General features: G+C 44.9%; 1 protein-coding gene across 11 annotated transcripts in view; it reads right to left on the bottom strand.

The window, feature by feature from the left end:
- Window positions 1-26: 26 nt before the first annotated feature.
- Window positions 27-15,334, bottom strand: part of LOC139546930 (protein TANC1-like) — a 303,586-nt gene continuing 288,278 nt past the window's right edge. For 6 of the 11 annotated variants that reach the window (XM_071355901.1, XM_071355900.1, XM_071355905.1 and 3 more), the window contains 8 exons: window positions 7,397-7,762; window positions 6,773-6,948; window positions 6,415-6,547; window positions 5,331-5,360; window positions 5,128-5,219; window positions 3,864-4,010; window positions 3,157-3,257; window positions 27-2,999 (listed from right to left, as the gene is read on the bottom strand). In XM_071355901.1, the coding sequence (XP_071212002.1) occupies window positions 1,328-2,999; window positions 3,157-3,257; window positions 3,864-4,010; window positions 5,128-5,219; window positions 5,331-5,360; window positions 6,415-6,547; window positions 6,773-6,948; window positions 7,397-7,762 (2,717 nt within the window). In that variant the 3' untranslated portion in view covers window positions 27-1,327. Of the gene's footprint in view, window positions 3,000-3,152; window positions 3,258-3,863; window positions 4,011-5,127; window positions 5,220-5,330; window positions 5,361-6,414; window positions 6,548-6,772; window positions 6,949-7,396; window positions 7,763-15,334 lie in introns of those variants that run through there. The other 5 variants (XM_071355906.1, XM_071355904.1, XM_071355909.1 and 2 more) reach the window with 3 other exon arrangements.

Here is a 15,334-nt window from a genome sequence, read left to right on the forward strand (position 1 = left end):
CTACAATGACAGCCAGCAGGCCTGAGTGTTTTCTCAGTGGGATTTTATTTCCCTATGTTGGGAATGGCAGTAATGTTATATTACAGTATGTGATTATGGGTAACACAGCTCACAATACTGGAAACATGGCAACCATTTCAACATACATACATATTAAAATATTATCGATGGCACCACGCTCCCCCAAACCTTTTGTTTATAGATTTAAAAAAAAAACTCTTTATTATAAATTGAAATTGTGGCATGCACTTAAACCAATATTACTTTGACAGAGCGTATTATTGAAATCGTAAAATGTCTTAGTAGCTGTGCAAAAATAACTATATAAAATATATATTTTTTACAATGAATCAAGCTATAGACGCTGTAAATAAATTAACGTGACAGCAACGACAAGCAGATACAGAGAGGATTTAGTTAACGTTATCGGGCAATTTATAGAATGTACAAACATATAAACAAATACATCAGAACCTTGAACACAGTTGGAACCAAATTGTGCATAAAATAAACCTCAAAATACAGATAATTTGAACAAGTCAATACACTGACATTGATCTTCACTCAAAATAAGGAATAATACATATTTATATATACACAATGTGAGGAACTACAACATCCTTAGAACACAGGAATGCCCATCTTAAACATATCCTTACAGCTCTTCTAAATAGCTCTGTAATTCTGCCATCAGCACCATTGACATAATGAACACAGTTCAAATCCCATTGGATATGTCCAGAATGGCACCCTATTCCCTATATAGTGCACTACTTTTGACCAGGGTCGACCAAAAGTAGTGCACTACAGTATATGGCGAATAGGGTGCCATTTTGGATGCAAATATTGACTTATACTTAACACTGAACAATTCAGTAATACCATTATACTGTAATATATGTTGTATAAGCACTTTACTTAAAGGCCTATGTAAATGCGTAAAGTGCTGTCACTGCAATGTCTCCAGCTTTGCTGAATGAGAGGGAACATGTCATCCTGTAACAGAAGCAAACAGCTGTACGCGATAGTAGGAAAGAAATACATCTGTTACTGCTTCAATCAAAACGCTCCATGTGGCAGATATTCACAGGGGGAACAAACATAGTTTGCGTACTTCTTTCAAAGTTTTGACTTACATTGCTTAAGTTTTTACCAGCCCATAAAAAACTCTCCACTTAGAATTTTTGCAAAGGTGTGTGTGTAAAGTGTTTGTGGGTGTGTTGAGTGTGTGCAATGTGCATTGTCTGTATGTGCGTGCCAGCGTCTGTATCTCGTTGTTTGTGTATGCACGCACGTGTCTGTGTTGAGAGAGGGGAGATAAATATTCCTACACATTTGACTCTATGAATGATCGCTTTGGTTTCATTGAAGCTACGTGAATGGCGGGATTCTCTCGGACTAAGCATGGCTGCTTGGGCTTACTGTCCACAAACGTGTGCGACGGTATTGCCAGAGCTGGCTTGGATTCCTTGTAACAGGTGGATGCTTGGCACAACTTCTCTGCAAATTCCTTTGAGTACATTCCATTCTGCAGGCTCCCCATAGCACCCTGAGATGGAGCTTTGAGCTGCTCGTGGTAAGTGCTCCCTATTTTGGCATAAGGTAGCTCACAGTTCACCCCTGCAGCCTGGAGGCCCATGGCAGACATGGTGTGGGACACTAATCCCTCAGAGGAGTGACTCTGCCAGCTGCGGAGGGCTCCGGTGGTGGGCTGTAGGCCTGGGTGGTTCTGGAGCCCTTGGTGTTGTTGCTGCTGCAGTTGTTGCCGCTGCAGTTGTTCTCGCTGCAGTTGTTCTCGCTGCAGTTGTTCCTGCTGCAGTAGTTCCCGCTGCATTTGCTGCTGCTGCTGAAGAAAGCGTGCCTTCTTGTCCATGATGCCCATGAAGGGCCTGGGTTTCCACTCGCTTGTGCCTCCCTGGCCCTGCTTGGCCTTGTCTGTGGTGGTCTTGGTGCGTACGTCAGGGCCCTGCAGCTTGCTGCTCTCCGACAGACTACTGCTGGAGGCCAGGGAGCTGGTGGAGCTGGACACCCTGATGTTGCCGTCTCCCCCCTGGGAGAGTGCCTGGGAGACCCCGTTACCCCCACACTCCTTCCGCCGCTCCTGGCCTGGCCCTGCAGCATTGAGGGAGTCCTGGGGAAACCCTGAGGTCAGAGCGTCCAGGGAGGACACCGAGTGAGCAGACAGACGGTCCTGGGAGGAGTAGGAGGCCTGGGCAGAGTGCAGGGATTCGCTGTCCCTTTCGCAGTGGTGGCCCATAGCCATGTTCTGGGAGGCAGGAGCCATGGACAGGCGTTGCTCCCCGTAGACGGGCTCGTCAGGAGGGGGCGGTAGCGGGCTGATGTCTATGCCCAGACCCCCTGGCTTCAGCATGCTGGACATGTGTCGGCTGGGCAGGGGGCTGGAGGGGGCGTACTGGGACTTGGCCCCCGAGGTGCGGCCTCCTGCCTGCAGGGAGCTCATGTGCTGGTTGGTTTTGACTATCTGGGCCTGCTTGGTGGGCTCTCTGGGCTCCCGGGGAGGGTAGTGGTGGTGACTCAGCCTGCCAGGGCCTGAGGGGCCGGAGGGGGGAGAGTCAGGCCTGGTACTCTGCTGCTGGGTGGTGAGGCTGAGGGTGTCAGGCACAGTTCTATTGATGGAGTAGATGTTCTGTGTCCAGGGCTCAACTCTCTCTCCTCTCCTGTCTGAGTGTTGAGACTGAAAAGTTCCCTCCCCTTCCACGTCATTCATCCCCAGAGTGTTCTGTCCATCCAGACCTCTGACGGCCATGCTATGCCCCGACACCTCCTCCTCTTCCCCTTCCTCGTGTTTGTGTTCAGAGTCGTGGTTGGCCGGGGCCTGGTTTGACGAGGACGTGGCCCCCTGCGGTTTGCCCTGGGTGGTGCTGCGCTGCATCTGCTTACACTCCTCCTCTACACGGGCCAGCAGCCGCCGGATTTCCCGGTTGTTGGGACACAGCCTGGCTGCTTCGTGCAGGTCAGCCATGGCTGCCGTGAACTGCCTGTGGTGGGATGGAGATAGACAGAGCAAGTTAGGGGGATATTTGAGAAGCGAGAAAAAAAAATGAAAAGCTGAACCATATTCTCACAATTCACGCTAACAATGGTCCCCTAAAAGGGGGGGATTTATCCTTATGAGTTTCTGACGATTAGCTTTACCTGCTGCTCCTCTTGGCTCGGGCGCGGGCGTAATAGGCCTCGTACGATTTGGGTTTCAGCTCCAGGGCCTTTGTCGCAAACTCCTCTGCCAAGCCAAAGTCCTGTTGCGAGGGGTAGAGGAGGATCAATATGATTAACCAATGCAAGGAAATAGAAATGCACATTGTCCAGGGGGCCAGCTCTCTCTCTTTCTCTGCATCCATCTCCCTGATTGTTTATGGGAGCAAGCTGACATAATGACTACAAGCATGCTATCGCTTGTGGACTTCTGCACAGATTATAATTTAGTCTTGAACGGCTCAATCAAACTCACTCAACTGGACAGCTTAATAGCTATAATTTTGGACGGGTAGTAGATAGTATTATTTATTGAATTCAACCTGTTCCTAAGAGCATTGTGTTAGTTTGTCACGTTTCATCGATCATAGGCCTGGAACGCGAATTGGCTCGAAATTGTATCATGGGGCTTTTAAAGTGCTGTCTACTACTCCTTAAGGGCAGCCATACTTCTTGTATGTGTATCTTTCAAATACGTTCATAAACACACAGTACAACAACAGTTTCTTCGACTTACAAGATCTTCCAACGTCCACTTCTAGTGTCATGCATGGCCTGAACCAATATTGTGTCTTTTATCAGAGACATTTGGGAACCAATGACCCAGTAAATACAGCACTATAGGAGAGGAGGATCGTGGGGAATCTTACGTTGGTTTTCCTGCGACAGCGGGAGAGGTTAAGGTACAGAGACACCCTCAGCTCTTTGAAGGCCTTCAGGTCATCGCCAAACCCTTCCCTGGGGAACTTCCTCAGAGCATACTGGTACCTCTGGGCTGCCTCTTTCATCTTCCCCTTCTGCAGGGAGAGAGAGAGGTAGGGAGGGATAGATGGAGGGATGGAAAGAGGGCGCGAGAGAGGAAGAGAAGGACGGTCGTCAGATACTCCCCCCAACCCAACAGCCGTGCTGCAGCAGCTCACACACTCCCTTCCGTCTCACTCATCAATCACACACAGGTTCCACCCGAGCGGATTGTCCTTATCTGCCATAAAACTCAATCTGTTAAATGTCACGGATCAATCATGGCTCAGAAGGCGAGTGTGGCACGACACACACCCATTCATCTCTGCTGCGTCGCATTGAGCTGCTCAAAATATGACAGTCATTATGTTGTTTTCTCTCAAGCAAATTAGTGGCTGAGATGTCCTTTTTATACAGTGGCTAAGATATATACAAACACTCCTTTTGACGGCCGATCAATTCAGTGACATCAAGGTATAATTACAGTACTTGCATCAGTCTTTGTTTAGATTGTAGCCCATCATAAAATATGATATTCCATTCACTCAGAACACACTTGACTGTACATACACATTATACAGTATAATGTCCTTGTTTAGAACCATAAAGTTCAGTCTTAAAGGGATACTTCAGGATTTTGGCAATGAGGCCCTTTATACTACTTCTCCAGAGTCAGAGGAACTCGTGGATACCATTTTTATGTCCCTGTGTCAAGTATGAAGTAAGTTGGAGGTAGTTCCCCGAGCCAATGCTAACTAGCGTTAGCGCAATGACTGGAAGCCTATGGGTATCTGCTAGCATACTAGTTAGCAATTGCGCTAGTTAGCAACTTCCTACAAACTGCACAGTACATGTAGATTTTTTATTTTATTCAACCTTTATTTAATCAGTTAACAAATTCTTATTTACAATGACGGTTTACCCCGGCCAAACACTAACCCAGACGACGCTGGACCAATTGTGCGCCACCCCATGGGTCTCCCAATCACGGCCGGCTGTGATACAGGCTGGAATTGAACCAGGGTCTGTAGTGACGCCTCTAGCACTGAGATGCAGTGCCGTAGACCGCTGCGCCTCTTGGGAGCCTCATTGCCAAAATATAAAGGGCCTCATTGCCAAAATCCCAAATTATAATTTGAACAGTGTAATGTTGACTTGATCTCTTTTCCATACCTTGTAAAGCAGGTTGCCCTCCTCCATAAGCTTCTGCAGGAGAATGATGAGGATATCAGGCTTGGATGTGGCCATAGCCCAGGCTGCATTCCCTGTTGGTCCACACAGACATAGAGAAAGTAGAGTTACACCCCTGCCGCTCCCCGACCCACGGACTATATTCACTAGGAAATTGGTAAGGTAAAGTTACCTAAAGATTGTACCTGATCGATCATAAGGCGATGTTCTGTACCCTTAGGGTTACATTGAAGGCAGTCAAGAAGAAGAAAAAAGGATGAGAGATTGAAGGAAGGAAGGAATCATGTAAAAAGATGAAAGCAGAGGAGAATTTGAAACCGCTACAGCTATAAAATGTGATTTCTTCATTTTAGACCTTTCCCAGAGTAAAGATGGAATTCACAGTAGGGGAAACAGCGCCACTGTCCGCCATTGTTGTTTTTGTTTTGTTGCCGAAGTGGAGGCACGTCGCGCAACGCGGGGGGGAAAAAATTGCAGTATATAGAATATCGCGCGTGCAATTGATGTCTGAGGGAAGAAAACAGTGTTTGTTTTACAATAACTTCTTTGTTGTTGTATTATCACAAATGAATGTGGCTGTTTCACCATTAAGGATTCCTGCACTGATAATTCAAAGTGAGTTTGTCTGTGGATATACTGTACCTATAATTGCATTGATATGAATCCTAATGGAAAAAATGTGTGATTTGCTGGTCGTAACAGTCATTGAGATCATAGACACTGATAGCTTTGTGTGCTAGGAACAGGCTACATTGCTACCAGAGCAAGGAGAGTGGGTTGAAGATATTGGCCATTAGCTAATTCAGGGAGGGGTGCAACTGGCTGGCCTGCACTGCAGATGTAAAATGAGGCAGATAAGCTCCAGGCCAAGATAGCTCAGTGAATGTCATTTAGGTGATAAGTACCATTCTCAAATTAGAGAAAAGAAAGAGAGAGCAAGAGAGACACAGAAAGAGAGAGGGACACTACACACACTAGGTGAATGCTGGTAGAAATTGGTTCAGTGTCATTGCCTTGAATTTAGCAGTGAGCATCAATGAAACCAGGAGTTTGTCACCTGATTCCATGGATTAGCCTCATCTTATTTAGTAGGAGTACAGACACTCAGCTGGAAGCACAAGTCACTCTCATTACTAACATCTTAAAGCAACCAAAAGACCGTCCTGTGGTTGGAATAGACGAAAGTGGACACATTAACCGAATGAACATTATTTGCAGACAAACAGACACGGACCATTTGTATCATAGTTAGAGTTCTTCTTTTCTTACCCAGTTTAGCCCCCTTCTTCAGCAGGGTCACCACTACCGATGTGTTCCGACACCCGATCGCCCGGTCCAACGGCCTCATGCCACTGTAGTCCACATGCTCTATCACCGCTCCTCTCTCCACCAGGTAATGGACCTACACACCAGGAACAACACAGTCAAACACACACTCTCTTCCTTAGTCAGAACACACACTCTTAATTCTCCCATAGATCTTTGGTAATTCTCAGCAGTGTGTGTCCCATAAGGAGACACAGAGGACTTGTGTTGGGCCTAACTAAGGGGCAGGCCTAGTGAGACAGATTTAGATCGAGCTCAATGACTGTCTCTGTCTGTCTATCCACCTCTCTCTACTACTCACGATCGACGCGTCGCCGTAGAAGGCGGCCAGGTCCAGTGGAGTCCGTCCATTCTTGTCCGTGTGGTCTATGACCGCACCCTTCTCCACCAGAAACTGCACAACGTTCTTATGTCCTTTCAAACACGCCCAGCTCAGGGGCGTTAACCCTTCCTTGTCCATCGACGTCAACAACGCACCTGGGAGACCGAACATTCAACATCATATTTCTCAAAACCACAGCATATAACCTTCACTCAACAAAACATTTGATATAAAACTAAGTGTGATATGTGGTTATTGAAATTTGAATGCTCTAAATTTGAATTTCATTTGACTTTAGAAAAAGAGCAGATGGTTTGCATCCCAAATGGCACCCTATTTCCTTTATAGTGCATTACTTTTGAGAGTTATGAGCCCTGGTAAAAAGAAGGGTGCCATTTGGGACAGCCCACAGGAGGTTGGTGGCAGCTTAATTGGGGAGAATGGACTCCTGGTAATGGCTGGAGTAGAATACGTCAAACACATGGTTTCCATGTGTTTGATGCCATTCCATTTACTCTGTTCCCGCCATTATTATGAGCTGTCCTCACCTCCGCAGCTTCCACGGACACAGACGTTATCTAGCGTAGCGTCGTGGTAACTCACCCTTTGACAGCAGAAAGTCGGCCGTGCTCAGGTGGCCCTCGCACGCCGCCACCATGAGTAGTGTCCGTCCCTGTTTGTCACTGATGTTCACGTCAGCACCATGCTGCAGCAGCAGCTCTGCAATCTGACACACACACAGACTTACAGTAAACTCTACTTCCTCAGGGTAAATCGTCATGGTTACTTTGATGTGTAATTGTAGTTTGAGGCTAGCAGTGTGTGTGTTCCTCACCTGCCAGTGTCCCTGTCTGACAGCACAGAAGAGAGGTGAGACCCCCCTGCGGTTGATTTGCTGCACCATGGCCCCCTGCTCCAGCAGGAAGCCACACACGTCCATCTTCCCCCTGCCCGCCGACACTGTCAGAGCTGAGGAGACCAGAGGAGAGGAGATAGGTAAGGACTGGGGTCAGCAAGGGTGAGACCACACACATACACGGCAGGCTATGGTCTGGCTCGTGTGAGACAAAGCTTGCTCCCATTCAAGTTGAAAATATACAGCATTTAGTTGTACATTCACTGAGTGGCAACAATTGGACCCAACCACAATATGTATTATTTCCTTCTTGAGAAAAGGGACAAAACAAGTGTCTGAATATGTCAATGGATAATAAGCTGCAATAAAGCTTAGTAAACAATACTCTCTGATTGATGTGGAACCTTATCTCTTGGAATCGTGTGCTGGGCCTGGTTAGTCATTCCATGATAAAAATAAACATTGACACAGGAACTGTGGTCAGGAAGTTTGGACACACACACACACACACACACACACACACACACACACACACACACACACACACACACACACACACACACACACACACACACACACACACACACACACACACACACACACACACAATGTTTGAATAGCCTATTACTGGTTAAGGCACTCATGTTGTTACATTATGTACTGTATATAGGCCTACCATCGATTCAAATAATGGGGAAAATAGGCTAATGCTTTTATGCAAGTCCTGTTTACAATCAGACAACTATGTTATACTGTAGGTACGTATTCAACTATTTAACTTGTTGCCTTAAGCTGTCTGATAGTAGTGTGCCAACGAAAACGGGGAAAAAAATAAATGAGATACCATTAATATGCTGACAGGTTAATTAATAAATATTTGCCATTTCTGTTTTCATTCAAATTACTGTACTCTGTATGTACGTATTCTATTTTAAAGACAGATGCATGCAAGTATGCTCCAACTAATCTAAACGTATAAGATACAGTGACAAACCACACATTTATGATACAATAGTCAATAGGCTCACCTCCTGCTTTGCATTCAGTTGAGCCAAGCCAAAACAGACTAATCCTAGCAGTAGTTCGAGGCCCACATTCAGTGGATGCTACACTTTACTGTGGGCTGTGGTAGATTCAGGCAATCTTGGATGAATGTCGGTATCCAAACAATAAATCCACAGAGACCACAGAGTGAGGGAGAGAGCGAATAGTGGCACTTTCTGATTCACCTCAGGAAGATTCAAGACCCAGAGCCCCTGTCTCTGTCTGAGTGACATCATCCATCTGGATGTGAGTGTGAGCGGAGGGTTGTTCCATTATGAGTCTGTCTCAGCCGACCACACCCTCCATCTGATCCACTAGCATATCTCTTCAGAGCAGACAGACACCTCCAGACTACTACACAGTACACATCTCTATGGGGCAGCATCAGCCAAAACAGATTCGAGATCAGCTGGCTTCATGAGTAAAAACTCAAAAGCCCAGAGAATGAAATATTTGATTGTTCTAATGATTGACTCTTTCAGGGATGCATTCGATTTTTGATCTGTGATTTTAGACACGATTCTGATGTACACTTATCTGGAGTGGAATGTTAAGGAATGACTAACAGTGGTCTCTGTCTGCATACTACTTTCAAACCCTATAGGAGACCCCAGTGGCATTCCTCGCTGATCTTCTAAGTACAATTCAATGCATTTTATGTCTCTCTCTGATCTCACAAACATTACTTTTTACTGCGCCCATTCCCTCCCTCCCTCGCTCTTTCCTTCCCTTCTTCTTTCAGAGCCAGGTATGTTCTGTAATAAGCCACTCAACCTTGTATTTCCTCCTAATCTGCCTCTCCGGCCCACCAACACTGCTGTCCTTAGGGGAGGGGGGACTGTAAATCACAGTCTGATACACAAACCAAACCTGGAAATAATAGAACACTATGACAAATCTGGGAAACCAGGCCTGGTATTCATAGCTGACTTTGAAAAGGCTTTTGATAAAGTACGACTCAAATGTATATATAAATGCCTGGAATATTTCAATTTTGGAGAATCTCTTATATAATGGGTTAAAGTTATGTAAAGTAACCCTAGGTGTAAAATAGTAAATAGTGGCTACTTCTTAGAAAGTATTAAACTGTCAAGAGGAGTAAACAAGGTTGTTCACTATCGGCATGTCTACTTATTATGGCCATCGAAATGTTAGCTATTAAAATCAGATGCAACAATAATATCAAGGGCCTAGAAATCCAGGGCTTAAAAACAAAGGTGTCATTGTACGCTGATGATTCATGTTTTCTTTTAAATCCACAACTTGGATCCCTCCACAGCCTCATAGAGGGTCTAGATACTTTTTCTAACCTCTCTGGATTACAACCAAATGAAGATAAGTATACGTGTTGGATCACTTAAAAATGTTTGGGGGATTACCGTGTAGTTTACCAATACAATGGTCTGACGGTGAAGTGGACATACTCTATATTTATTTGGGTATTTGGTCCGCCAGGTAGCCTAGTGGTTAGAGCGTTGGGCCAGCAAATAGAAAGTTAGCAAAAATAGATAAGATCTTGCTACCATGGAAAGGGGGAAAAAAATCACCCTGATTAACTCTTTAGTCATATGCCCGTTTACCTATTTGCTTATGGCCTTGCCTACACCTAGCAACTTGTTTTTTTAAATTAGATGTAAAAAAATATTCAATTTTATTTGGAATGGCACGCCAGACAAAATTAAACATGCCTATTTATATAATAAATATGAATTCAGAGGCAGAAATGATTCAATATTAAAAACCTCTCAATAATCCAAACTGGTTCTGTAGCAGATTAGTAAGAATGTCTCACCCCATGTTCAGGAATGGCCTTTTCCCCTTTATTCAGATTGCAACCTCTCATTTCGGTAATTTGAAAATATCGCTATTTTTCAAACAAGCCATAGAAAGTTGGTTGTAATTTCAGTTTAATCCACCAGAAAAGACGGAATAAAGATTACAACAAATAGTATTGATATAAATTATATAATTGATATAAATTATATCATAAATAGGACTGGTGGAATTATGTCACACATGCATCGAACTAAAATATCTGGAAATATCTGCTCTACCCAAAATTACAACCAACTAATTGCAGCATACATATATATATATACAGTGGGGAGAACAAGTATTTGATACACTGCCGATTTAGCAGGTTTTCCTACTTCCAAAGCATGTAGAGGTCTGTAATTTTTATCATTGGTACACTTACACTGTGAGAGACGGAATCTAAAACAAAATTCCAGAAAATCACATTGTATGATTTTTAAGTAATTCATTTGCATTTTATTGCATGACATAAGTATTTGATCACCTACCAACCAGTAAGAATTCCAGCTCTCACAGACCTGTTAGTTTTTCTTTAAGAAGCCCTCCTCTTCTCCACTCATTACCTGTATTAACTGCACCTGTTTGAACTCGTTACCTGTATAAAATACACCTCTCCACACACTCAATCAAACAGACTCCAACCTCTCCACAATGGCCAAGACCAGATAGCTGTGTAAGGACATCAGGGATAAAATTGTAGACCTGCACAAGGCTGGGATGGGCTGCAGGACAATAGGCAAGCAGCTTGGTGAGAAGGCAACAACTGTTGGCGCAATTATTAGAAAATGGAAGAAGTTCAAGATGACGGTCAATCACCCTCGGTCTGGGGCTCCATTAAAGATCTCACCTCGTGGGGCATCAATGATCATGAGGAAGGTGAGGGATCAGCCCAGAACTACACAGCAGGACCTGGTCAATAACCTGAAGAGAGCTGGGACCACAGTCTCAAAGAAAACCCTTAGTAATACACTACGCCGTCATGGATTAAAATCCTGCAGCGCACGCAAGGTCTCCTTGCTCAAGCCAGCACATGTCCAGGCCCGTCTGAAGTTTGCCAATGACCATCTGGATGATCCAGAGGAGGAATGGGAGAAGGTCATGTGGTCTGATGAGACAAAAATAGAGCTTTTTGGTCTAAACTCCACTCGCCGTGTTTGGAGGAAGAAGAAGGATGAGTACAACCCCAAGAACACCATCCCAACCGTGAAGCATGGAGGTGGAAACATCATTCTTTGGGGATGCTTTTCTGCAAAGGGGACAGGACGACTGCACCGTATTGAGGGGAGGATGGATAGGGCCATGTATCGCGAGATCTTGGCCAACAACCTCCTTCCCTCAATAAGAGCATTGAAGATGGGTCGTGGCTGGGTCTTCCAGCATGACAACGACCCGAAACACACAGCCAGGGCAACTAAGGAGTGGCTCCGTAAGAAGCATCTCAAGGTCCTGGAGTGGCCTAGCCATTCTCCAGACCTGAACCCAATAGAGAATCTTTGGAGGGAGCTGAAAGTCTGTATTGCCCAGCGACAGCCCCGAAACCTGAAGGATCTGGAGAAGGTCTGCATGGAGGAGTGGGCCAAAATCCCTGCTGCAGTGTGTGCAAACCTGGTCAAGAACTACAGGAAACGTATGATCTCTGTAATTGCAAACAAAGGTTTCTGTAGCAAATATTAAGTTCTGCTTTTCTGATGTATCAAATACTTATGTCATGCAATAAAATGAAAATTAATTACTTAAAAATCATACAATGTGATTCTCTGCATTTTTGTTTTAGATTCCGTCTCTCACGGTTGAATTGTACCTATGATACAAATTACAGACCTCTACATGCTTTGTAAGTAGGAAAACCTTCAAAATCGGCAGTGTATCAAATACTTGTTCTCCCCACTGTATATATACACTGCTCCAAAAAAATTAAGGGAACACTAAAATAACACATCCTAGATCTGAATGAATGAAATATTCTTATTAAATACTTTTTTCTTTACATAGTGGAATGTGCTGACAACAAAATCACACAAAAATTATCAATGGAAATCAAATTTATCACCCCATGGAGGTCTGGATTTGGAGTCACACTCAAAATTAAAGTGGAAAACCACACTACAGGCTGATCCAACTTTGATGTAATGTCCTTAAAACAAGTCAAAATGAGGCTCAGTAGTGTGTGTGGCCTCCACGTGCCTGTATGACCTCCCTACAACGCCTGGGCATGCTCCTGATGAGGTGGCGGATGGTCTCCTGAGGCATCTCCTCCCAGACCTGGACTAAAGCATCCGCCAACTCCTGGACAGTCTGTGGTGCAACGTGGCGTTGGTGGATGGAGCGAGACATGATGTCCCAGATGTGCTCAATTGGATTTAGGTCTGGGGAACGGGCGGGCCAGTCCATAGCATCAATGCCTTCCTCTTGCAGGAACTGCTGACACACTCCAGCCACATGAGGTCTAGCATTGTCTTGCATTAGGAGGAACCCAGGGCCAACCGCACCAGCATATGGTCTCACAAGGGGTCTGAGGATCTCATCTCGGTACCTAATGGCAGTCAGGCTACCTCTGGTGAGCACATGGAGGGCTGTGCGGCCCCCCAAAGAAATGCCACCCCACACCATGACTGACCCACCACCAAACCGGTCACGCTGGAGGATGTTGCAGGCAGCAGAACGTTCTCCACGACGTCTCCAGACTCTGTCACGTCTGTCACATGTGCTCAGTGTGAACCTGCTTTCATCTGTGAAGAGCACAGGGCGCCAGTGGCGAATTTGCCAATCTTGGTGTTCTCTGGCAAATGCCAAACGTCCTGCACGGTGTTGGGCTGTAAGCACAACCCCCACCTGTGGACGTCGGGCCCTCATACCACCCTCATGGAGTCTGTTTCTGACCGTTTGAGCAGACACATGCTGGAGGTCATTTTGCAGGGCTCTGGCAGTGCTCCTCCTTGCACAAAGGCGGAGGTAGCGGTCCTGCTGCTGGGTTGTTGCCCTCCTACGGCCTCCTCCACGTCTCCTGATGTACTGGCCTGTCTCCTGGTAGCGCCTCCATGCTCTGGACACGACGCTGACAGACACAGCAAACCTTCTTGCCACAGCTCGCATTGATGTGCCATCCTGGATGAGCTGCACTACCTGAGCCACTTGTGTGGGCTGTAGACTCCGTCTCATGCTACCACTAGAGTGAGAGCACCGCCAGCATTCAAAAGTGACCAAAACATCAGCCAGGAAGCATAGGAACTGAGAAGTGGTCTGTGGTCACCACCTGCAGAACCACTCCTTTATTGGGGGTGTCTTGCTAATTGCCTATAATTTCCACCTGTTGTCTATTCCATTTGCACAACAGCATGTGAAATTGATTGTCAATCAGTGTTGCTTCCTAAGTGGACAGTTTGATTTCACAGAAGTGTGATTGACTTGGAGTTACATTGTGTTGTTTAAGTGTTCCCTTTATTTTTTTGAGCAGTGTATATATCCCTACATAGTGCATTACTTTTGAAAATAACTATATAGGTAATAGGGTGCCATTTGGGACACACACAGTCCAGAATACCAGAGAGGCCATGACTTTACAGTGTCCTGTGTCAAGGTGCACAGTTTGTAGACATGCACTAGTAGCTAATCATTTATGAAACAGCTGATTCTGAAGGTTTAGATGGAGACCATTGCAAGGCTAACTGGAGAAGCAGGGTGCCAGCTGTAGCATGACATCTGTATCAGTCGGTCAAGGACACCACAGCGACATACAATATCCATCACATGAAGACCTACATCCTGACTGTGACTGTGGCAGCATGGAGTTGCAGTCTATTTCTATGTAGGTCTAGATCATTACAAGTTCACTCCACCAGCAGAGAAACTACAGTATGACATGTCAGCCTGGCATACGTCCTCCCAGCTGTAAATAATGAAACACAACCAAACACTTATAACACAAACAACTAAACACCACATATATTAAACACAGCCTGTGAACGGGGAAGATTCTTGGCATAATTACAGTGGATAATATACGGTACTACACTCGATGTCTCTACTGTATATTTCATGACAATGAGAAGTTGATCTCATTGTTTTACTAAGTAATGTTGAAAATGTCAGGGCTGCCGCTTGACTTGGTCGCTGCATTATTCATTTTTGATATATGTGAAATATAATGTAAACAAACCTTCTCTTTTACGGATGGAAAACAAGCCCTATTTGCCATTTTCTACAGAAACCATAACCTCAGAATAGCTCTTCTCTTGTAACTTGAGATATATGCCATGTGATCACAAACATTATACCTCACTGTGTCTATATGTCGTTCCCCTTACCTTTTGTACAGCTGCCGACTTATTCACATATATCAGAAAGCTGTTTTACAAAGAGGCCTAATGACCTTTTGTCATTCCTAGAAGTAAAACAGTCAGGAGGGAATTTGTTATTTATTTTTTGCCAACACAGAGCAGTGATCCAATCTCTCTCTATCCAAACAAAGTGCAATGGGACTATTTGCATAAAGATGTTATTTCTTTCACATATGAAATTATATTTCTCAGACAGGTCGTTAACTGAGAGAATTTGTTCAGAGCAGCAGAAATAAATGTCAATTTTCGGGAGGATATTTCACCGGTGTCTCACTGAGTTTTCTCCCATATCACCATACAGGCCTCCGGATTGGGTTAATAAAGCCTAAATCAGAATTAATATGAAGGGGTCTGACAGTGGTATTGACTCAGTATTTCTAAGGCCTAAAAGGTTCTGCTGTCTATGCCGTATCCACAACATTTAAGTATTGATGCTCTTTTCTATAGCTGTGATGGCTCTCCATTGAATTACAACCCAATCCAACCTGT

The sequence above is a fragment of the Salvelinus alpinus genome, chromosome 20 (assembly GCF_045679555.1).
Source record: "Salvelinus alpinus chromosome 20, SLU_Salpinus.1, whole genome shotgun sequence".
NCBI classification, from domain to species: Eukaryota; Metazoa; Chordata; class Actinopteri; order Salmoniformes; family Salmonidae; genus Salvelinus; species Salvelinus alpinus.